Consider the following 24739-nt stretch of genomic DNA (forward strand, 5'->3'; position numbering starts at 1 on the left):
AAACCGATTTTGATGTTTTTGAATGTAAAAATCATGCGAACGTCATAGGTAGACCTCATACAACAGTATAAAACAAAAAAGCCCAGTTCATGAAACCTTTAACAATTTAATTTTTACCACCATACTTGAATACGACACCATACTTGTATATGACTTTAAATACATTTTACACAAAATAAAAAAATTATCGTGCAACAATGTATCATTTGACACTGCAGAGTACGGACGAAACATAACTATAACCATTCCTAACTGTTCTCAGAGCGGCCAGAGTTCAGACTTTTCATTCAATCATTGGTGGTCTTAAAGGAACAGTTAACTCAAAAAAAAATCTGTCATAATTAATTATCTTGAGAAAGATATTTGAAAGAGTGCTTGTTACCACACAGTTCTTGGACCCCATTGACTACCATAGTAGGGGAAATTTCGTTATTTAGGCTACATCTTTTTTTGATCTGTTAAACACAGAAGAAGATATTTTGAAGAAAGAATTTAGGAAAGCAAACAGTTCTGGGACACTTTTAGCAACCATTGTAATTTTTCCTACTATGGTAGTCAATGTTGGTTAAGAACTGTTAGCTTACAAGCATTCTTCCAAATATCTTTGTCTGTGTTCATCAAAGAAAATACTTTTATACAGACTTTGAACAACTCAAGGGTGAGTAAATGATGACAGATTTTTGGGGGATGAACTGTCCCTTTAATAAACTGTTTTGGAATACACAAATTTCTTAATGATAAGGTTTTGTTATGAATTATTAAACGTTAATATACTACATTCGCACACCAGTGTCACAACATTCTTTTTAGAGTTTAAGGCTCAAAGAAACAGGCTCAGTCACTTTAGTTAGCCTACCTCATAGCTCGTTATTATATCACGTGAATTTCTTAAGGCACAGTTATAAGAAGGCAGGTCATGATGCATTACTATTGTTGTTAATTCTTGTGTAAGTAAATGCTCAGTGGCGGAGGGGTTAAGGGGAAGCGGTTCCGATAGGGCTGTTGACTTCCTGTGCAGATTCTCTGCAGGCGCGTTCACATTACCGTCCGTCACGCATCCTCACCGAGAAGGCGCGGTCAGTTCCTTGTGAGAAATGCTTCTTTCTGCTTCTGCATTAAACGTAGGCCTTCATATGACCGGCAGAGGGACTTTAGCTTCCTGTCCTCCTCGAATTAAGGGTCTGCTAAAAAAAAATAGTAATCGATTTAAATGGTTACAATGGGAATCTATAGCCACGGCGTTATCACCACAGCACTTTTGTTGGTACATCTCAACAGAAGTACTTTTTGCTGACAATGAGACAGTTTGCGCCTAAACTTCTCTCATCTTCTCACATGACTTGACTATATCAAATATCTCAAGAGATTGTAGGCTACAAAGTCTTCCTAACGACACAACTGACCCTTCGCAAAACCCAGCCCCCTTCCTTCTTGTTGCTTTGTTCTACACAGCTTTCCGTATAAGCCATGCACTCTCACTGTGAATATGTGCACTGCACTTCCTTGGGAAATAGTGAGGAATTTCTTGAAAAATGACACACTAATTTCAGACAGAAAGGTCTTCGATATGCATTCCTTGGATACATTTAGGATTTGAGATGACTTTAACAATTATTATAACTAGGCCTATATTTTCGTCCCAACCAGCAGAAGAATTCTAAACCCACGTGATGCTATTACTTGCACACAAATGGCCTATAACCTAAATGAAGTGTTTTATTGTGCGCTTATCATGTCACAAGGGATGCTACAGAATTGATGGAGGGCCGAATTATACGGGCCGATTTTGCTTCCCAGTCCGCAGATGCCGATAGTCTGGTGGTTATATTAACTTGTTTCAACTAAATTCTAAAAGATTCAAATATTATTTCTTAACTTTCTGGATGATATTCATTCATATAACGACTCTTCATATTGAACAACAAACCGGAAATGTTTCTTAATATTTTCTAGCCCACAAATCCGTGTGATACAGTTCTTTTATCAACCGATACTGTTTATTGGCCAATATACCGGGGCATCTCTCATTTTGAAATATAAAAACATTGCCAGTATTCTGACAACATGTAAGAAATAGCCTCTCATGTCAAATTTGGATGCAAGTATTTTCACTCATTGTAGAAGAATAGGCATCAAGCAATGAACATAAACATTGTTATAGATAACATCTGTTTTGCTAACGTGTTACTTTTGCAAGAGTTTCTAAAAGCACAGTTCCACTTGAGGCAAGTCAACTTTTGCCTTAAAAAGTTATGCCTGAATTTCTCAAAACAATAAAAAAATTCCTAGTGATTCTTGGTATTACTGTCAACATCACCGAACCCTGCATAAGGCACAAAGTTTTTATCTTTGAAAATCCTGTTTTACTCAAAAAATATATACAATTTTTTTTTATAAAGTTTGAAATCGACTAAATCCAAAGCAGGGCACCCACTGTGAGCCCAGGTCTGTGAACACACTCCCTAGTTTCTCTTTTTCTCTGTTCAAACCGCCATGACCTAGTGAATCACCACAGTGGTATTCTGGTTACACTCTGGTTTAACATGCACACATGGCTCTCGGTTCATTGAATACACGCATACACACATCCACACGCTACCAGGTTCTCATGCTCACTGACACATGCCCTTACTTTCACGTTTACCGCTCAACTTCGCCCACAAAATCATGTGAAAAAGGTCCACTGTAGGCTGGGGTGTAGGTCACAGGGAGTCTGACTTTGGGTTAGTGGTCCAACTTTGATGCTCTCTATGATGAATGAGATGAAAATAAACTTAAGCTTTGGTCAGTGTGGAAACTCACTGTGGCCACATGATTGTCTTGTATGTCACACAGTTGGGACATAGTGTGTTCCTGTTTTATATTGCTGTACACACTCAAGGTTGTTTGCACTTTTCTTGCACAAGCTACGTAGCACCGTTGGTCAGGAATGTTAACCTCAGTTGCATTAGAAGCTTATCTCTCTTTCGATCTTCTCAGAAAAAATGTACGTAAATGAGTATGCACAGTTTGTGCAATGAGATCCCTTACGTCCTGCTTCAACTGCTTCCGAGACCTAAGCATGGAGCAAAACCACACCACCCCCTATGAGAACAACAGCTGGGCAGTTTCTACAGGTCTTAGCAAAACAGGAAATTTCGTGTTTCCTTTGTAACTTTTAGCGTCTGCTCGTAATGCACAACTTTTGCGAACCTGCAAAAATGCAGTCACGCAAATGTAAGACCACTATTCACTGCTTGACACCAACAAATCAAAGTAAATTTGAAATGCCAGATTAACCAAGATCTACCGCTATATGTTGTGAACATATTGTCAGAAGGGGGGGGGATTGTTATTTGTAAGTTATTATGTGCACAATATGCACATGATGTTGATTATATTACATTTCTAAGAACACAAAACTAAAAAGAAATGATATAAGATTGAGAACCTTTCAAAATTGGCGAAATTAGCTACAACCCTGTTATTACATTAAGGTTACACATGAAATATACACGAGCAAAACAAATCATTGAGAGATTTACCAACACAACAATACTTCTACCTGATTTACAAGGTTGAAGAGAGCAAGCCACCATCAAGTAAAAGAGACAGCCCAGAATAATCATCCATTTTGATGATCTTCTTCCACCAAACAGGGGTGAACAAACTGGTCGGCTTCTTAGGAAGCAAAGGAATTTGAGGTTATTCAAAGCATGGACAAAACGTTATGCAAGTTCTACAATTCGTTTTGGTATTAGACTGTTTAATGAATGTTGATGCTTAGGATCCTGTTTGTAGTTGTACTTGAATGTTTTGAAGAGTTTTTATGTTTATGTGTGTGAGTGAATGGATGTATTTTTTGCATAATTATGGACAGACGTATATGTGCAAACAAATGTTTTTATCTGATCTTATATTTTTGTTTTATATCTCATATTGTATATTTTTTGTAATTGTATCCTTAAATGTATTTTTAGCTATACTTCAATCACAGTATTGCTATGCAGAAACCTAAATAAACAACCAAAATGGCATAGTTCACCGTATAAATTATCTTCAGTATATATCTCAAATTACTTTTTCTTCTGCAGAACACAAAATTAGACATTTGGAAGAATGTTTGAAACCAAATTACCATATTACCTAAATAGTATTGGCTCCCATTGACTTCCATTGTATGGATACAAAACCACAAAAATATAAAAAAATATCGTATTTGAGTTCCACAGAAGAAAGAAGGTTCTGAACAACGCTGAATTCATGTTTTAATTTTTTTGGGTGAACTACCTTAAATAGCTTTTTGGTATTGATACTTGCTTAAAGGCGCTATGAATGTTACAGTCTGAATTACAATCCAGACATTTTCAGTTAGAACATTTCATGAAAAAATTTAGATTTCATGTTTTCTATATATGTGATATTTGATTTCTATCCTCCTCTTTACTTTTTTCTTATATCTTCATATCTTCATTGTAAAAAAAAAATCCCTCTTAAGCTGCTTTGCAATGCAAATATTTAAGCATAGAGAATCTGCTTCATATCAGCAGATGTTTTATTAAAAGGCCCTATTAAAGGGAAATGTTATGTATGGTTTTTGTATTTTAAATATAGTCGAATTTCCGAGCTTGTTGTCTAAAAGTGTTTTTGCCTCAAATAAAATTTCAACCAACCACTGACAAGTATATGGTTTCGAACAAAAATAACAGATAACAAACTGATAAAATGTATACCTCAAATGCACTGTAGGTTGCTTTTGTATAATACCACTTGTCAAACAAAAAAATCAAATGATTGAAAGTTTGATCTTGTCTTTAAGACTTAAGACTAAAAATAAAGAGACCCATGAAAATTTGCAAAAAAATGAGCATAAACTTTAATGAGCATAAAATGATATACATTCATTATAACCCTAACATTATATACACATTCACAGACCAATGTGGCCTAATTCTGAGGTCAATACAGTGTCCCATTCCTGTTCCAGTAGTTTGTAAGTATCACATTTTAGCAGTCACACTACATTAGCTTTACAACTCCATGTTTCTCAATAAGAAGTGGGCCTCCAGCACCTCTTCTTAATAACATGAGGCAACATTTTAGGCTTGAAAGTAAGCAGGTAAATAATAGAGATGCCCACAATAGAAAGGCTGACTGATCCGCACAGGAGAATGTACCACACGATTGATTCCTCATAGTTAAAGTTACCACACTGGATTGCATCAAAGAGCACAACTTTATGCCACCTGTGGTTTAAATCCAAACATGTGATTTCGGAGAGATCAACAACACTGATGTCTTTATACTCCCTGAACGTGTTAAACCAGTCCAAATGGCAGCAATTAAAGGCATTTCCGTTCATATAAACGGCTTGCAGTCTCTGAGCCAACTTGGCAGCGTTATCTGCCGTAATAGTAGTCAACATGTTATCCCTCAGGTCCAGAAGATTTAGGTTTAATGACATCAGAGATGCAGGAAGCTCTGATATTGAGTTTTTCGAGATGTTTAAAGACTTCAAATAGCTGTATGGAGAGAAGTCAAAGTCTCTGAGACCTGTGTTGCCAAGTCCCAAATGCTGCAAAGTGCTACTGAGACTTGCCAAAGATTCCCGTTTTATCTGCAGATAAGGATTATTGGAGAGTTCAAGGTGTGTGAGGGCGGAACCTTTAAATGCTGAAGATGGGATATTTTCAATGCTACAGTCTGAAAGGTAGAGGTGTTTCAATGAAACCATGTTGGACCACGCAACACATTCTGAAGAGCTTGTGTAAACTGATTCTTCAGAATTACATACGCCCACAGGGTTATGACTGAGGTCAACTGTCGTCAGACTTGGTAGACTGGAAAATATCCTGGGTGGAAGGTTTTGTAGGTCATTGGCACTCAGATTCAGATGTGTGAGGTTGTTTAACTCGCTGATGGAGTGTTGGCTTGTTCTGAGCTCGGTTAGCCTATTTTTGCTAACGTCCAGTTCATATACAGTGACTGGTAGATCTTCAGGTGTCAGACTGAATGACTGCAAGCAGTTGCTTCTCAGCTTCAGCCAGTACAAACGTGGCATCTGTTGAATAAATCCCTCAGGAAAGTATTTCACCTTGTTCTCGCTCAAGTCCAGGAGCTTCACGTGGGAGAGATCTCCATGGAGGCTTTCGCTCCAGAGATCCGCCGTTACGTTCCCCACATTCTTTCCTAAATTGTAGTATTCAACACTGGTGGTCCAATTTAAAGATGAGTCGTTTGAAAAGCCTTGGTAAAAGTCTATTAAATTACTGGACAAAATCAAATTCTGGATGTTGTTTCGTAACGGGAGGAACGGAAAGAATAGCAAACGGTTATCGGACAAATCCAGAGTCTCCAGTTGAAACATCTCATTTATATTCTGATTGGTTATGAACCATTCAATGGAATTGTGGCTTGCGTTTAAGACCCGCAACTGAGTCATCTCAAAATTGACCAAACATGGCAAGCAGTTGAATGCCAAGTTCAACCTCTGCAATTTTCTCATGTGATCGAAAGCACCGTCGATCTCAAACAACAAGTTCCTCTCTGCGTTCAGCTCTTTAAGCTGGTGAAGGTCTTTAAACGTTGACTCGTCCAATCTCAACATGGCGTTCCTCGACAAGTAAAGTGTCTCAAGAGAGGACAGATTCTGTATGAGCACGGACACCATGTCTTCCGTGAGGCCATTACCGGAAAGATCAAGAGTCTTTAGTTGGGTCAGAGAGCTTAAAGAGTGGGCCACCTGCTTGTGTTCATATTGAAGCTCATTGTCTGCAAAGTTGAGGTTTTCTATAAGAGGCGATTCTGAGAATACGCTCTCCTCAACTGTTCTGAGATGATTGTTTGCGCAGCTGAAGGTTCGAAGAGTAGGATATCTCGACAGGCAACCATCCTGTAAGATTTTTAGAAGGTTCCTGTCTAAAAAGATCTTCTCGGTTTGCTGTGGTAAATTGTTTGGTACTGTGGAGAGCTGGCAGTTGTTGCACAAAGCTGTGCTTTGAATCTACATAGACAGAAAGAGAGAAAAGAGTATGTTTAAGACAAGAAGAGCGTATTCTTACTACACATTATGGAAATAGAGATTTTGTTGGTAGCGTGATGACAGATAATTTTCACTAGAGTTCAGTTGGCTAATTTTTATTTTAACTTGCAACCATGCTCTTACAAAAATTCACTGTGGATTTTAGCAAAAGTGTAGTAACCGTGTTGTTTTCCCCAGATTGATTATCATTTGCAAAACCAAATTTTTACTCCAAATACCAATGTTAAACTGTCGTTACTGTAACAAAACCATGGTAAATTAGTGGTTAACATGGATAACAATCATTGTTTTGTTTTACGTGTAGTGAAACCAGGATTCATTTTCAAAAGGAAACTGTGTAGCGGACAAAAAGTAGATTAAAACACTTACATATACAGTACAACACGTGCTCAATTTAATATTCATGATAAAAATGTTTGGTAAAAAAGTGAACCTATAAGTTAAGGAAAAGATGTTTATTATAAATCAACCTTAGCACAAAATTTTAAAATGTAAGGTAGAAAAAGCTGCTCAATATTTTCCTATGATTTGCCAAAATATCAGAATTATTACTTATAATTAAGCAATTATGTCAAATTTTATTTTCCTTTTTGTCTAATCACACATTAATACATAAGTTTATATGAGACAAAGTTAATACTGAAATGAAACCTAAATGAGGAGAGTCGAACAGACTATGAAGGGTCAAAAAAATATTGTTCACTTTCACCAGTTTATTTTAAAATTTCATCACAGTTTTATAGTAAATTACAAATGTTAGTTTTCATTAAAGTGAGTAAATATTCCGATATATAGTTGTCCCCTATTTTAGTTTAAAATAAAACAAGATTTGTAACTGATTACATACGAGTCTGCAGGAAAAGGCCTGTGGATGTCCAGAAGCTAAAAGCAGGACCACCAGTATGGATACCTCAGCGTGACAGAGCAGAATGGACGGACGACCAAAGACCATCTTAACATGATCGCTGCAATGAAAGTGGATTAGAGCATTAGAGCGATGTGTCCCCAAGAATGTATAATGTTTGGTCAATGCGCATATAATAGACAAATTATTATTACTACTACTAACAATAAGTGTATACCGTTTAATTTTTTTGTAGATTCTTGAGAATGATAAAAGGTGTCATGACAAATATAAAAAAAACTATGAGCAATAACTTTCCACAATTTAAACAAAGAACGAACTTTGACACCTAAATAAGCGGTCTACGTGTGGCACGAGCATCGTCAACTTGTGGCTAAACTGACAAGAAAAAGCCAAAGATGATCCTTTTGATTTAAGACTGAGCAGTTTGAGGTCCTAAATCAGATTGACGTAAAGCGTTTATCACCATCATCATAGATAAATATACACAGCGACCCTAAATGCCAGAGGAATGTCGCGTTTAAAAATGTAGGCCTGTTTAAATGACATTGTGTTAAACAAGTAAAACAGGGTTCATTTATTTTAAAGTAAAATAGCATTTTTTTGCGAACTATAAAAATGTCTGTTTTAAATGACAAAGCAACACATTTGAGAACCGAGAGTTCTTTCTTCACTTTCTAGATGTAAGAATTAGTGAAGTACATCCATTTAGCTAATGATACACATTGTTTCTCTGCTATGAATACTACATACCTTTTTGTATGAAACCAGTTGAAACTTTAAAATGTCTTGAATATGGTAATATTTGTTTGCAGATGCCACTTGGTTTTATATTTCATTTGATCATCTAACGCATTGTGACCTTTGACATTTTAAGGATTGCTTGAGTGTTTAAATAGCCATTTAAGTCAGAATCAGTGGACACTGCGCCAGTAGCATTTAAAAAATATTTCACAAAACCTGCATGTGGTTAAAGATTTGTGCTGTTAAAAAATAAATGTCAACCCCCAAGTTGTGCGCTCGACATCAACGCATTAAGGTTTCACACAAATCTATCATTCACATTTAGTCTTCTGTTTTAGATAATGCACACATCCAAACATGTGGGTATAACCTGCGCGCTCTTACCCCAGCAGCCAGGATCGCGCCCTCCGCTCCTCTGTGAAGTTCACATTAGATCACAACATCGGTTTGTGGGAAGGTTCTTCTGGCTTGGTCTCTTCGGAGAAGCAAAGTGCCTCACATCTGCATCTCTGCACTAGTCTTTAGAAATTGCGGAAGCAAGCATGCAACGGAAACGCAGTCACATGAAGCCATATTTTTCACACACCCACTGCAAGGTCAGAATTATGCACGTTATATTTGACGATAAAAAAAACTGACCACATCCCATTCCAAAAAAAAGTTTTTCGTTTTCAGCAGATCAGGGTGCGTGCGCAAGATGTGCGCAATGCAAGAGCGCTCCGTGAGGAAAACCCGATTAACTATTCAATATCAATATATCATCGCGGGTCGCGAGATGAAAACCACGTCAGCAAAACGAATGCATAAACTTTGTAACTGTATTTCAGCCATGTTCAATAGACCACAAACCCTACCATGAGAACACGCCCTAAGCACCCACTGTTGGTTTCACTCATCAGATACTACTGAAGAGGAAACCACCGAGAGCTCACACCCTTCCTGCCAGAAAGATGCTGGTCCATCGTTTCTGCTCTATAAAGCTTTTCTTAGATAGGATGTGAAGCTGTGAAAGCGTTCACGCTTGTCATATTCATTTCACAACCCGAGGCGCATGACTGTTTCACAACTTATAATACCGTTTATAAAAAAAAACGAAAAGTTGCACATGACATTTATGCTAAAATTGTGACTGCCAGAGTAAAGCAGCAGGCCTGGTCTCAAACACAGAGATTTTAAACTAAAATCTCAGTTAACTCCAACGTTATTCATGTCGAAGAGAATTATTGTTTGTTTTGTTCCTTTGGGCATGAGATGCTTCACAAAAGTCCTTCAAATGACAGAGTAAAAAGGATTTAAAAAGTAATGTTTAAAAGCAATGTGAAAAGAAGATCTTGGCAATCCTCTACAAAAACTTTAAGAAGCTATAGAAAAAAAACACATTTTAGAGACATTTTGCAAAGAATGTGAATACTGAATAGATACATTTTAAATTAAACCTTGAAATATTTAACGGAATAAACAATCCTGTAGCAAAAGATGAATATGTCAATGGTTCTTGTAGAGGTACACCCCCTTGTGGTTGAGACTAATACAGCAACGTTTTATTCAAAACATGATCAAGAGACTTATTGCACTTAGTAAAAAGAATCCATAGACGCATTCATGAAAGCAATAGAACACGCTGAGATACATTCACAGACTGGCACAATTTAGAGTTTATTTGTAGTCTCCATAACCTCAGATATAGCAAAGATAGACCTTAATAAATAAATACTATACACTTCTACATCACAGGTAAGATGTACAGTAACAAATAGAACAACATATTATCTTTGCTCGTCATTAAAAAATAAAAACTAGAGGAAGAGACGCTTATACTGCATGCAGATAACTGCTCTGAGGAAAAAAAACAGTAAGATATTGGTACAGCGTTTTGGCATGTGCGCTTCGTGTCTTTACCTACATGTAAGTTTGTATTGTTGTGGAAGTCTGACCCCTCCTGGTCTTTAGATAACGCAGTCCTCTTCACAGTAGGTTCATGACCCACGCATGTGTAAAATATCACGTAATATAAAACGTTGCCACTTTTCAGCTCTAATTTGGCGTTTCAACCTATTTCATAAAATAGAACAGCTGCCCACTGTGCAGTTCTTAAATGAGATTAAAATCAGGTTAAAAAAACGTCCCCGGTCATCAAAAGGACTAAATGTAAATAGACGTTTAACTGAGTGCCGCAGATGTATGTTGTAGATCCTCACCTACAGCAAGCCCCGCCCAACAACTACTGATTTCTCCCAGGACGACTCATTTCTTAGTCCAGATGTGAAAAGCCAAGAGTCATATCTGTACCAAGCAGCGCTCCCCTCTGGTTCTAACAGTGGCACTAGGATCCACTTTATCCATCCAGGGGTCTTCCTAGATACACCATTGTCACTTCAGTGTTTCCATAAACGGCTGAGACAGCAGGAAAGAGGCAGGCTTTGGGCAACCCTCGGAACGCCACGCCGAGGAACTCGAAACCTCGCTCGAAAGCTAGTGTCTTATCATCCATGTCTAAGATCACACGTATTCTCTCGCCGATCTGTAGAAGAGAAATATGACACATAAATGACCACCATCTTTGAGTGTCTTACAAGTTCAAATTTAGATTCAGTTATCCTTATTTTAATTTCTAGTAACCAAACAACATTGGTCCCACTGACTTCCAATGTAAAGACACAAAACCACCGAGACATTTCCCCAAATATCTGCTTTTGTGTTGCACAGAATAAATAAAGTCACATACAGGTTTTGAACAGCATGTGGGTGAATAAGTGATGAAAGAATTTTATTTTCTGGTGAACTACGTGAGAATAGCTCATTTCTAAAGTCATACAACTCAAGCTATGTTACCTGGTACTTTGGTGCGTTGTTGCATTGGGGGAAGTTACCATTGACCTCTCCATTATGAAGCAGATTATTGTCTACTAAATTCCACCCCCAGCTCTGGTCGTCGCTGCCTAGAAGTGCCACATAACCCTGGCACTGCAAAGGAGCCCTCTTGGTCGCGATGCCGATCACCGCCACCGTGCCAAGAGGTCCTTCCCACCATATCTCCCAGGCATGCCGGCCCTCTGAAAAGCCGATCTTTCCACGGGCACCATCAGTGCTTTGGGCAATAGGGTTACGATGCAAGGTGAACCCGTTTTTCTTGATGTATACATTCCTGGAGCAGTCATGAGTACTCAGGGCGTGCTGAAAGGACTTAAGCTGAGGACAGACAAAAGAATAATCTGGATTTAATAACTCCCCAAAGATTTATTTTTGGATTTATACACACACTACAGACATGTTTCTAAAATATTTCTAAAATGTGACCTAATGCAGAACGATTAGATTGTCGCCTAGCCTACTGACCTCAATATGCTCAAATACGTAACATAAACATAAAAGTGAATTCATGATACATAAATAACAAAACCATATAAAAGATCTTTCATTAGAAGTAGCTTCCACTGCAGACAACCTATTTGAGTGACTACATTTGTCCAATATTTACAAATGACGTCATTCATTACCAACCATCATCAGTCGCCATCTAGTCTACCTATATTCGATTATGTTCAATTAAATATTAATGCATATAACTAAATAATAAAAACCTAAAATAATTCAATATTCAATATCTACAAAGCACATAATAAAACACTATTTTAACCACAATACCATTATAATTTAACATTTTGTCCAAACTGGATGGTCACATTAGAACAAGCCGTGTGTCGTGTCGCGTCGCGTCCGCTCGTTGTTATAGTTTACGCTCTACTTCTAGCATCACATTAATATCATGACTTTAGTCTTACTTTGCTTCTATAAGTAGAAATGTTGCAGAGGATATCAGTGCGCATCGCTTCATCATTGAGCACCCGGGAGCACAGACTCCGCCACACCTCACTGTTTTCATCCGACAGGCAGTTATACCAATGCCAGCACACCAGCGAGCACTGCATCAGATCCGGCAGTTCCAGATAGGAGAATATATGCTCGAGTACCCGGCTGGGTAACCGGCCCGCGATGCCCGATCCCCCGCAAAGTAATGCGACAGAACCGGATCCCGATGATGAGGAGCAGGAGCTCGCGGCGGCGGCAGCGCCCAGCCCTGCAGACTGCGCCCCTCCACCGGCCGCGCCAGACATGTCAAACTCCTCCGCTGAAACCAAACGTTATTAAAAACGCAAAGCCGGATTCAACAACATGGAGATCGAAACGGGTTAGAAACCCACCGAGATCCGGTAAAGCGTGTTCGGCTGACGCATTTCGCCGTGTTATTGCAGTTGCAGCCAAATGGCTCAAATCTGAGCTATGTGACTGTTGTAAAGATCCTGTCCGGAATGTATTAAACAAATACGGTTTTAGCTATTTAATGAACATTTTCAAGTTTTAAACCATCTTATATTTGGATTATTTTATTTATAAGTCATAATTATGCACGCATTGCCGATAATACGTTGGAAAAGGTAAATAGGCTACTGTTTCGCTTTTTATTGTTTACGCCTCTTTAAGGACCTCGCATTTGACGTGATTACGTATGCAAGGCGGAGGACGCGAGCTGTTACAAGGAAAGCCACTAGAGGGCACCATAGATCAAATATTTTCTCTCAATTTCTTTTTCAAAGGACTTTATTGGCATGGTTGTGTGTACTTACTAAACAATATTGACAATGGATTATATATAAAACAAAGACAAAACAATAATAAAGTATGTCAATTCTCTCTCTTTCTCTATATTTATGGTTTATGTAAAAAGCCTTGGATCTGTTTCTTAAAATAACGTAAACAGCTGTGCTACTTCCCAAGTGGTCTGGTGTGAATTATTTAAATAATTATAATTGAACATATAGTGTTATGTTGCACTAGTAACATAATTTTGTCTTAATACATAATGCATTTATCTATCAGATCACCTGATTTACGGAGCCAGAAGGAATCCAAGGAGTTCATATGCAAAAACCTCTAAATCTGTTACTTGACGTTTTGTTTAATTTAACATTTTTTTATTAGGCTCCTACATTTACTTTCAGCAATACCAGATATTTCAAACTTGGGGTATTTCGTTTTTTTTTAACATAAATTATTTTAGCAACGGACAGATATATGTGTGGAAAGCATTGGCCTACCTAACATCATAATCTCATTTTTGATGAAACGTTAGGCGGCTTTTAGAGGGTTTTCCAACTTTTCAAAAGTTTTCGTGACGATATCCACGCGGCGTGCATCAGAGGAACACGCAGGCACCTGTTTCTACTGGGTGGAGACTAATGCCCCGCCCAATCACTTAAAAGAACCAATCAGACGTGAGAGGGCGGGGTTATGGCAAGCGGAACGTAAGACGCAACTGGAATGCAGCACTTTGGTTTACGGGACTGTTACGGTAGACGGACGGGGATTTAACGGTGTTTTATTTACTCTATGTTTTGGTTTCTAACGTACATCAATTTTTGTGCAATGATCACGATATGCCCCCTTGGTAAGTGTGGATGTAATTTATGTTTTTTTGTTATTTCGTGACTGAATAACGAGACTTAAGTAAATAACTAAATCAAGGCTAATGTTAACCGCTATAGGACGCTGTTTTAATATGCTTTATGTTTTTACAACTTGTCTCAGTGTGCGATGTCAGCAATGAACGAGTTGAGTTTACTTAGTTAGTTTTATAAACGTTTTCTTCTAACATGCTGCAGGTCTTGTTGGTATTTTTACGCATTTGACGTGAATGTTACTTCTTTACTTTATTCTTTAGGATTTTATTGTTAAAATATAACACATTTTGTATTAAATGCATTAATGCATTTAGTAGAAATCTACATAACACCACGCAGTGCACGCATTAACTGCTGAGAAAGCAATACAAATTTTAATGGCTTTCTTTACAAACACCATTAAAACCATTACAAAATTATTTTTGCCTTATGTTTTATTCCAGTAGGATTTAATGATGTCCTGTTGGATCCTATGCAGTAGATAAGATTCCACCGATAGAACACATAACCCACAGAGACCATTATAGTTTCCATTAAAACCATGACAATACAAATCCCCATTGAACAATTAAAATGACTATTATAAATGTTTTTTTACAGGAGTAAAATGCTGCAACGTTGTTTTATCGTTGTCATTATTTAAACTATTTAACTCTTTTATAGTTTGAAGTACAGTACAGTTTGAATGTATTATAGCGATGACAACATTTCTTGTTCTGTTGAACATATTTTCCTAATAAGATTTACCAGTATCATGTAGCTGCTAGTGTACCTGATGTTAGACCTTTATAATTTTCCTTAATTCTTTATTTCGTAAATACATTTTTTGACTCACTGAAGAATGAATGAATTTAGCTTGTAAGACGTTACTATTAAAGCACAGCTTAGATTTCTCCCCTGTGTATGTGAATACATTCCAGTGAATAGAAGAGGTTCAGGCATAATCGGGTAAATGTGTCCTTGTCTTTAAACATTTGAGGTTTAAATATACCTTTACACCATTATGCACACAGGCCCTGCTGTCCGTGGTGAGGGAGCACTGGGAATTTGAGAATCTCCAGGGAACGGTGCACAGGGTCCTTTCAAACTAAATGCATTTGAGATGTTCGGTGCCGGGATGCTGCAGCAGAGCAGTGGAGGATTGAACAAACGCCCGCTGGGAATCGCACGCCTGCCCAACTCCCAATTTTTCCCCCTATCTGCTGGTTCAAGCTCATGGGGTTTGGGGCGAACGGCGAAGAGCGGATCGTTGAGCTCCATCAGCTCCGGCTCGGACTGCGTGGAGACAGCAGGTGCCGATCCTGACTACATAATGCAGCTGGTCAATGACGTGCGGAGGTTTGCAGATGTGCTGCTTCACCTGAAGGAAGCTTTCAACGCCAAAGGTAAGAGTTGCTATTGGAGTGCAACGTTTGTCCTTGGTTGCATGGTCATTAACCTCTCCATGTCTTATCAGTTTGGAATACAACAGGGGAAAGTTTTATTTGGCATAACAATGTTCGTTCAGCAACTCCAAAAATATAAAAACAAAGTTTGTTGCTAGTCTTCATTTTTCACATGCATTTTTGAGGATAAAGTATTTTCTGTGCCACAAGTGTCACCGTATGGAATCGCTCACTCACTGGCTGAGCCAATGTTTGCTAACAGAGCAATCAGTGTCCGTGTTTATGGCTTATGTCATACTTATGTCTTTATTCTAGCTGAGATAGGAAAAAGTTTACTATCGACCCTCGTGTTCATCCGTTATCCAGTGCCACTTGATACAGCCGCCTGTGCAAAGCGATACGAAACCATCTGATCCAGAAATCTAAATGTGAAATCCTTGATCGTGGGACTGTTTTTAAAAAAGATAAACTCCACTGCAGTTAAACAGCCTGTCCTCAGCACTCTGTAATCCTAAGCGAAACGTATTTATAACAGCGAAAAATGTTTTTATAACAGAAGAGTGAATCCAGATTAACAGGATGATTGCTCTTGCATGCTCGATTTGCGCATTTTTAAGGCTGTGCCGTTTGGATGGGATCCAGCACACTAATCTTTGCTTTTGCTTCAGTGTTCCTTAATAAGGACAGGGGGTGCGTTTGTTATGTGGGGTGTTTCCAGCCTCCTATTGTGTCTGTGGCGTGTTGTCCAGGGCCTGTAGGAATCTCCTTTTGTTAGCTGGGGTGATGGAGGGTCCTTGACCCCAACCGGGTAGTAGAGTAACTCTGAGAGCCTACAGTGTGTGACCGCTGGTTTTGGCCTCCAGCTCTTCTCTGCATGCAGCTACGGATGGTGAACAGTAAGAATACCAGAGCTGACGGGGTGTTGCATTGTCTTAGAACACTTCCAAACTTTGTGTCAGTCTTACATTGTTGCCGTGATTTTGAAAGTGTGGCGGGCAGTCTTTGGCGTGGAATGTTTCCGCAGAGTGACCTTATTAAAGATCTGAAAAGAAGGATGCCAAAACTGTTGCACTTTTGGAGAGGAAAGGTTAAATATTTTTGAAAAGATCTCTTTGTGTCTCTGCCTTGGTGGGATGTATTAGCAGGAGTTGTGAGGAAATACAGAATAACTCGAACATGTGAGTCACAGCGAATTGCTTTTTTGGAATCTGTTGAAATTTAGCTAAATGCAGGAAAGGGCAATTTTTGAAAAGATGTCTAATTGGTCTCGAGGAAGCTGGATTTAAGAGAATGCAAGGGCAGATAAAATTGTTCTCACATATTAAAAAAGTTGTCATTTAAATATCCCTGTTTTTCAGATTTTTGACATTAAAATTATATTCAATGAAAATATATGTACAGTATATATATGGCAAACACATATTTATATAGATTTTTTTATTTATTATGTGTCATTATATATTTTTTATTTACCAATATAAAATATTGATAGATAAAAAAACAAAATAAAAATAATAAAACAAATAGCTTAATGAAAAGAACATTCACAATGTTGATGCATTTAATGTCACTAACTTAATCATATTTATTACACTGTAAATATTCTTTGCATTGCCCAGCCCTATTTTCATTTATGACCAAGCATCGGATAAAAATAAATAAATTTACCATCATTTGCAAATCAGATCATGATTTGCAATCTCATTATATTTGTGCCTTTGAAAAACATTTAAATTAAGAAAAACTCTTCAGTTTCCATTGGCAAGCGGCTCACGTACGCTGTTTATTTTAGATTGTGTAGGAAATTAACAGTATGTAACGGCGATTAGTGTTTTGGATCAGCGCACATCTTCAAAGTTTAAATTGTTAGTAGTAAACTGGGCGTTGCTGAACCCAAGCACAAAAGAGATTGTTAGGAATCGGCGGCCCTGTCGTGATTCAAAGTATTTAAACCCATTTGGTTTATGGCTGTGTTGTCTCGGTAGTAAGTCGCTGAAGTGAGCAACCCTTTGCTTTCAGGACGAGAGGAAGGGAAACCTCAGGCGCTGTTTTATTGAGTTATTTTGCTTTGTTAAAAACAGCTGGTTCATTCACATGCATCGATGCGATAGTGACTTTATTTGTGTCTTGTCTCTTTCACGATTTGTTATTCGAGCAAGCTGAAGCTTCTGGCCATAAGTTGATTTTCCCATGCAAGAATAGCAGGGACCTTGAGACTTGTCCTTAGGGAAAAGTGGTCTGCTATAGTAGGAATTTAGTGTTTAAAAAAAAAAAATCTGAAGTCAAGCATGTCACCTTAAATGGCAATTATTAGACAGCATAGACAGACCACTTGAGATGTTGAGGTGGACCATTGTATTTCATGATCCAGTGTAAACGATACAGTTTTATAGATTTAAATACACAAAAAGAGCCTTCTTTTAGTTTTTTACTCGGTTCACAGTTGTGAAGTTCAGACGGCTGCCATAAAGATGTCTTCACAATGAGAGGGATTTTTGAATATCTTTAAAGGTTGTGACCTCGTCCAGGGGCCGCACATGATGGACATGTTGGTAATTGGATTGGATTATTTTGGGGTCTCCGTCGGCTTGGGATGTAACTGACAATTTGGGCTCTGAACTCTAAGGTCAGTTTGTATTTCAGTTTGGGGGGTAGATAGTTACAGATTCTTTACCTTGTTAAATAACAAAGACAACTTGACTGTACATGTTTACTTTTGGATGTTTTTTTTGTTACTTTATGATGTTTTTACTTTGGCTTTTAAAACAAGTTCTGTGTTCATCATGCTGGGATGACAGGTGACTTTACAGAGCTTCTATTGTTAGGTTCAACATAATCTTGAATAACAATGTGGTCCAAAAGTGTGAGAATGTATTCTCATTTATTTATATATTGTATATTGATTTAGCCAAAGGGAAAAAAGTTTAGGCAAAAGTTTTTGTACGCTGGGAATCAAATCCCTTGGCTTCTACTTTGCGCATTCCTTTATATTATCCTTTTATTACTAATTAAGAGTAAAGTTACAAAAATAAATGTGAAATTAAATATTTAAGCTAATATTTTTAAATTAATTTAATAAAGTAATTATATTTGGGTTTTATGACCTCACATGCAAGCATCTTGTGTACTTCAATGAAAACGGAAATCTGTTCAAAATGATTTTGCATTTGATAACTGATCAGTTCGTATAACTTATCTTTAAATTATTTATCCCAAGTTCTACAACGTCTTTTTTTTCTTAAAGGCAAATAAAAAAGATCTTCAGATTTACGATGTAGTTTCAGCCGTTCAGTCCCCGCTATGTCTTCAAGTTGTTGATTTGTCGAGCTGGTCAGGTGTTCGTCTCATGGGCGACCTGTTGAAGCAGCAGGATGGTTGGCATGTGTCAGCTATTTCGAAAATGAAAAACAAAACGGCCGGTAATGAATACTGGCCCTATTCATTGAGGGAAAAAAGTGTGCAAGATTCACCGCTCTCTCTATGATGTTTTTGAGACGCTGCATTCACGCTAACCACTCACCGGTTCAAAGCACACACCACCTTTGTTGAAATCATACACAAATGTCAGGCGTATCGAGAAATTGAAGTTCAAACTGAAGTTCACAGCAGCGTTTGTGTTTATCGGTCCGCTAACTGCTTTGGTCGCCCTAAAGTCTGTGTGAACTCTGGGCTTCTCGGAGCGGAGATTTGTTTATTAGCAAGTCCTGTGGGACAGTAAACTGTTTTTTTCTCTACGAGTAGAGGATGGGTAAATAATCACGTCGTCATTTGTAACATTTTCCTCATATTTGTAATTGTCTGGGTGGTCCTGTCCCGCACATGACATCTTTGAATGCATTGCGTTTTCTTGCTGAATAAAAAGTCACATTCACACTCGCACAGATAACACCTGCTTTGGATGCCCATGGTATATCATTATCCCAATACACTTGGATTCTTTTTTCATTTTCCTGTTTGTCGGTGGCGTTGAGCAGCCTTGAGCAGACCGACCTGGGTGTATTTTTAACTGTTAAATCAATATTGACCCCTTCTGGCTCTGCCATTACCACAGTCTCTGCTCATCATTTTGATAGGGGTGGGAAAAGCAGTTCTCTCCTCTCCCATCCCCCCCACATACCCTGCATTCCTCCAGAACAAACGCTCACTTGTTGCTTTAGTGCCTTGGATCAACAGTTGCTGGATGTTGGACACTTTGGACAAAAAGACAGAGAGTAAGCCATTGTCATTTCTACTGTCCTGGTACAGTAGTCCATTATGACTGGACATGTTAGTCATAATATGACTATAAAAAATGATCATTTATATTCATTACATTCTATGGTTACAGAATCTGTGAGAATAGGATGTTTATGTGCTTTGCATTGGCGGAATTACATAATTGGTAGTGCATACTAGAATGGCAAGTATCACTTTTACTATTGTTTGTAGTAACGGTTATGGGGTTTGAGCAAACTTTAACCCCTAGGATTACACTTGCGGATGGGCACATGCTCTTGAATCATGGCCGTTTTGCTTGGGCAAGCACCATTTACATTTTCTCCATAGTATGTCAAATGTCATGTGCTATCAAAACATTTAATGCGTTTAACAATAATGGAGAGAAGAAATAAATTACATATATATGTATAATACAAATAATACATATAATACATAAAATATATTAATATAAATAAAAAAAAAACACGAAAAAAATATTGTTTTAAATAATAAAATTTTGGGTGTTTGGTGTTTTTATTTGATCAATTAACCATTTTAATTAGCTCATGTGCATGCTTTTATTATCTTATTCAACTTGCATGAGACACTAGAATTCACTTTATTTTCAGACAAATGTCTTTCTCTTGACTAATAATAAATATCTTATACCGTAACAGAATTATCACCATGTGTTTATTTCCAGAACTGTCAAAGATGGAAGCTCTCTAATTGTTATTTAACATACCATAGGGTTTAAATTAATTTCCAATCAGATGAGAAGGACTCTAATATTGTAGCTTTGGAGTTTGTGGAGGGTCCAGGCTGCCCTCGCCGTGGGGTGCGGCCAGAGTCTATGAGTGGGATTAGAACCCCCTTCATCTCCAGCGGCACCACATTGTGCTCCAACCTGCCGTGCATGGGGGGCTTCCTCTGATCGGCTAAAAGTGATTTTCTGGCCCCCATTGTGAGGCGATTTCGGGGTCCGGTGACCCACGCCGTTTGCCCTGTGAACGTCAACCTTAGTTCAAACAACGAAATGACGACCCGCATGATCCCGAGAAGGTTTCTGATGTGTCCAATTAGTTCTGGGAAACATAGTTCGTCCATTCGTGCAGTGTTTCTGAGAATTCTCAGCATTGCTGCTGTATGTGTGTGAAGGAAATGCAAATTAGTTTTAGCACAGCTGATTTTATGTTTCCTAAAAATGAGTCATGGGAGCGTTTTCCGTTTAATCTGAGTCACATCTGCATTATCCAGTGTTCTGTGGCATAAATCTTTCACTCTTGATGAATCACTGTATTGTTGGTTGAGCAGTAGAAGGTGAGAATTAGTTTGTCAAACCTTTTCACAGTATTTCCCTGCTGCTTTGAGGTAATATTTAACTTATTAGGTGCTAAGAACGTGTGTTTCACAATATCCTCATTTGTCAGACTTCCATCACAGTGAGTAATACTTCATGTCAATCCAGGAGTTTTTAGGATTATAGTTATAATCTTATATGGTGTATTGTCTGTTAGAACATTTGGCAATGAATAATTTTGTCCCACTAATGTTCTATGGGAAAATAGTTGTGCACGAGGCCCTCTGAGAATACCAATATGCTGTTACATAGATTTGCGTTTGAAATCGTCCGTTGTGAAATTCCAGTCTATATTTAGTTCGTTTTGGTGGCTTTTTCAGTTATTTTAATGCATGTGTGGTACAGCTGTACTCCAGATCTCATTAGATATGAGATGCTCAGTGTTGTCATCAGTTGTTTTTTGTAAATAAAGAGTTCCTTTTATGGTCGCTTTGAAGATGGCGCTTTAAATTAGCTCAGTTCCGACTGTCTGTGAAGGTTTAGTTACTCTTTCTTTTTTTCATTAGAAGTAAAACCTGTTTTTACTCAGAAAACTAATGAAACTTTTTAACTTCTGTTTATTATTGTGTAATGTCTCTGTTCTTTAACTGATTCAGATGGAGCACTAATGATTTTTTCTCTTTGTGAAAAAAATGCATTTCTAATGTGATCCTTTTCTGTAGTAAAATGAAAAGATAATTGTAGAATTTTCAATTTCATAAGTTGTAGAGCATACGCTGTGCAAAGTGATCATCACAAACATTCTTAAATGTACTGTATAGCTTTAATCTTCTGTAAATTGCTTTGAATAAACGTGTCTGCCAAATAAAGACATAAATGTAACCAGGGGCGGACTGACCGGTCAAAGTCTAGGACGGCCATCCCACCGAGGAAGTACCAGGGACGGTCTGGCGGACGTATTATAAACGCGAATGCACGCAACCAGAAGGCATTAGCAAGTCGGACACGTATGCATGTTGACACAAGTTACATACAACACCCCGTCAACAGAATTGGCGGAGGGCCGATATGAGCCGAATAATCCAGGGCGGAATTTGCTTTCTAGTCCGCCCCTGAATGTTACAATGAGAAGAATGAATATTTCTCCAATTCATAACTTTTGCCTCTCTATCGCCATCTCTGTGTGAACCATAATGGTGCAGGTTACATCAAGCTGATATTTCTCACTAAATCGTACTCGACAATTCTCATTACAAATCATAATCTAATTTTACCAGTGTGAATTGGTGTAAGGTAAGTACAAGAAAAAAAAAGCTATGTTTTACGTACCTGCTTCGCTATGAGCGCCTCGCGGCAAATCGTTTTTGGTTGCTTAATCGTTCCACTCCATGCCAGCTGGTACGTTAATAATCTTTAGAATGTAAACGAAAACGCATCAAGCTTTACTTTGGTACCACAAGAGACTGAGCTATAACTACTCTGCACGCATTCTGTTAGCACGGTTAGATAACCGTTCCAAACATTCTTAGCCAAGAACAGTTTGTAATCATGCAGTGTCGAACCAGGCTCATGTGGAAACATAACTGTAACCGTTTCAGACCGTGCTAAACACGGTTTGGTGCGACGGTGGAAAAATGCTACATGTTTTGTCACCGTTAACCAGAAACGTTACGTATTGTTTTCAAACTAACTTTGCTTTTAATTCTGAAACGATTATTAATTGAATCATTAAAGAGCTATATTTATAAAATCGATATTTGGTAAATTATTCGTCTTAAGGTTTTTCTTTTTTCTTCAAGATTTCATATCTTATCAGTCATGGAGCACATTAGGAGGTGGGCATGGAGAAGAGATTAAAGCTGTGTAGGCGAGCTGAGCGTGGGGCAGGGTGACACAGAGAATAAGAGATAAGACTTAACTGTCTGTGAGTTTTCAGCGCTGACTGTACCAGTGGACATGAGGTCTTTGTTGATTTGTGGAGTTTTATGGTTAGCCATGCTTAAACAAGATTTGTGTTGTTTCTCTCTCTGCTTGTCTCTTCTGTACTTGCGTTTCTGTACGATAATGTTACGGTAGGCGTCGAAAATATGTCACAGGACAGGTTGTCATTGAAACTGTGACATTAATTGGCTTGTTTGGTGTAAGATGAGTCAAGGTCCAATATAATATGCATTATACGGTATCGGTTGAAGTATGGAATGACATGCATTTTGTATGTCAAACATTGCATCAGAACATTTGGCCAAGCAACATAATTTTATCAGAGCGATGATTCTTCTAAAAGAGGTGAATTAGCTAGATGCTAAATTACAAATGCTATGAAATATCAGCCTCCAAGAAGATGTTTGTTTTAGTTAATGTGCCTGTATGTTGTTAGCTTGAAGCTGAGATTCCAGAGAGAAGTAACCGCTGACAGATCCTTCAAGCATTTGTTTGGATCAGGCTAGAGATCTTCACTGAAAACGTGAGAAAATGCTGGAATGAGGACAATTTAGAACAGCGGGTGAGGTTTGGTGTGAGCTGTAACCTTGTTGGACACTAAAATACTAAACAGTCTGAAAGACTGAAATGAGAACGTTGCTTGATGGCAATATGAAACCGCACCTGTGGGACATCACATCAGTAGATTTGACTTTTATCTCTGTAGCAAATATGGTCAACAGATTAACCTACATACAAAACAACCCCACTGCTTCGGATTAGGGATTTGAAACCAAGACGGCAAATTTATTTTGTAGATTGGAAACACAGAATGCTTCTCACAACTCTGGATTAAAACTGTCTGGAAAGGTCTTTTCAACCCATAACATTAAGTATTGACCTAATTTCTCTTACAAATCCACACGTGATATCCTATCGTAGCCCTGAATGATCAAATAGGCCCGTCTTTTTGATTTAAGGTAAATCCTATTGTCGAGCCATGGGTTCCTGGTACAAGTCAAGAGTGGTTGAAGATTAATTGGCCCTGTTTTGTATCTGACGCCTGAGCTCCCAGAAAGCCCATCAAAGTGAAACAGCTTCTTGTTGAGAAGGGAAACACCATCCATGGTTTATCCTTGGTAACCATCATGGTCGATTGCGCCAATGGCGTTTGTTGAGAAGTGATCAGATGCATTTTTACTTACAGAAGAAACACTTTTTTTGCTGGTGTGACTTTTTGATAGGAATGTGTGCCATGTGAGGAACCATTTAATTTACTTTTTATCATTGGTATGATGGGCAGGAAGTCCTTGTAATTCAGACCATTGTGAACTTTTTTGTATTTTGTAGTTTGTTTGTTTGACATCTAATAGATCCAACCCATTATCATTTTTCTCACCTACTCCAGCATGAAAAGCAGACAGTTGATGTTAGATCTGGATGCTCAGATATGGGTTGTCACAGGACTTTCTTTGCTAAAGTGGCCATATTGAGTGTTGCTTTCCTCTCCATTTATTGTAATGGCAGTGGCACATCTTGTTAATATATATTATCTTTGGTCACGGTTGTCCGTGCGGTGGACGCAGAGCTGTCTCTCTTCAAAGGAAGACTGTTGCTCTGTTGGATAAATTTTAGACCCCTTGAATAGCTGTATCTCTGGGGTTCAGTTCTTCTCATAAATGTGAAGAACAAGAGGGAGTGGTGTCTGTCTTTTTTCTCTTCTTGATGATTGACAGCTCTGTGGTCAAATGAAAGACACAAGCACGTTCTTGTCCCCATGCAAGATGCCTGATTTATATGCAGGGGGACCGGTCTGAAGATAAATATGGTGTTGGCTGAAGAGCAGGT

General features: G+C 38.2%; 3 protein-coding genes across 5 annotated transcripts in view; 1 reads left to right on the forward strand and 2 right to left on the reverse strand.

The window, feature by feature from the left end:
• Nucleotides 1-4827: 4827 nt before the first annotated feature.
• On the reverse strand, nucleotides 4828-9762 carry nrros (negative regulator of reactive oxygen species). The gene is made up of 3 exons (XM_056737827.1): nucleotides 9015-9762; nucleotides 7869-7986; nucleotides 4828-6982 (listed from the first exon to the last, which is right to left on the reverse strand). Exons 2-3 carry the CDS (start codon nucleotides 7971-7973, stop codon nucleotides 5027-5029), a joined length of 2061 nt encoding a protein of 686 aa, XP_056593805.1. The 5' UTR covers nucleotides 7974-7986; nucleotides 9015-9762; the 3' UTR covers nucleotides 4828-5026.
• Nucleotides 9763-10265: 503 nt separating this feature from the next.
• On the reverse strand, nucleotides 10266-13070 carry fbxo45 (F-box protein 45). The gene is made up of 3 exons (XM_056737828.1): nucleotides 12413-13070; nucleotides 11463-11819; nucleotides 10266-11151 (listed from the first exon to the last, which is right to left on the reverse strand). The coding sequence occupies exons 1-3, from the start codon at nucleotides 12743-12745 to the stop codon at nucleotides 10966-10968; spliced, it is 876 nt and encodes a 291-aa protein (XP_056593806.1). The 5' UTR covers nucleotides 12746-13070; the 3' UTR covers nucleotides 10266-10965.
• An 855-nt stretch (nucleotides 13071-13925) lies between these two features.
• Nucleotides 13926-24739, forward strand: part of arhgap29a (Rho GTPase activating protein 29a) — a 37025-nt gene continuing 26211 nt past the window's right edge. For 2 of the 3 annotated variants that reach the window (XM_056737822.1, XM_056737823.1), the window contains exons 1-2: nucleotides 13926-14076; nucleotides 15103-15474. In XM_056737822.1, coding sequence (XP_056593800.1) covers nucleotides 15192-15474 — 283 coding nt within the window. In that variant the 5' untranslated portion in view covers nucleotides 13926-14076; nucleotides 15103-15191. Of the gene's footprint in view, nucleotides 14077-15102; nucleotides 15475-18022; nucleotides 18101-24739 lie in introns of those variants that run through there. The other variant, XM_056737826.1, reaches the window with a different exon arrangement.

Source organism: Triplophysa dalaica, chromosome 23 (genome assembly GCF_015846415.1).
Source record: "Triplophysa dalaica isolate WHDGS20190420 chromosome 23, ASM1584641v1, whole genome shotgun sequence".
Classification (NCBI taxonomy): domain Eukaryota; kingdom Metazoa; phylum Chordata; class Actinopteri; order Cypriniformes; family Nemacheilidae; genus Triplophysa; species Triplophysa dalaica.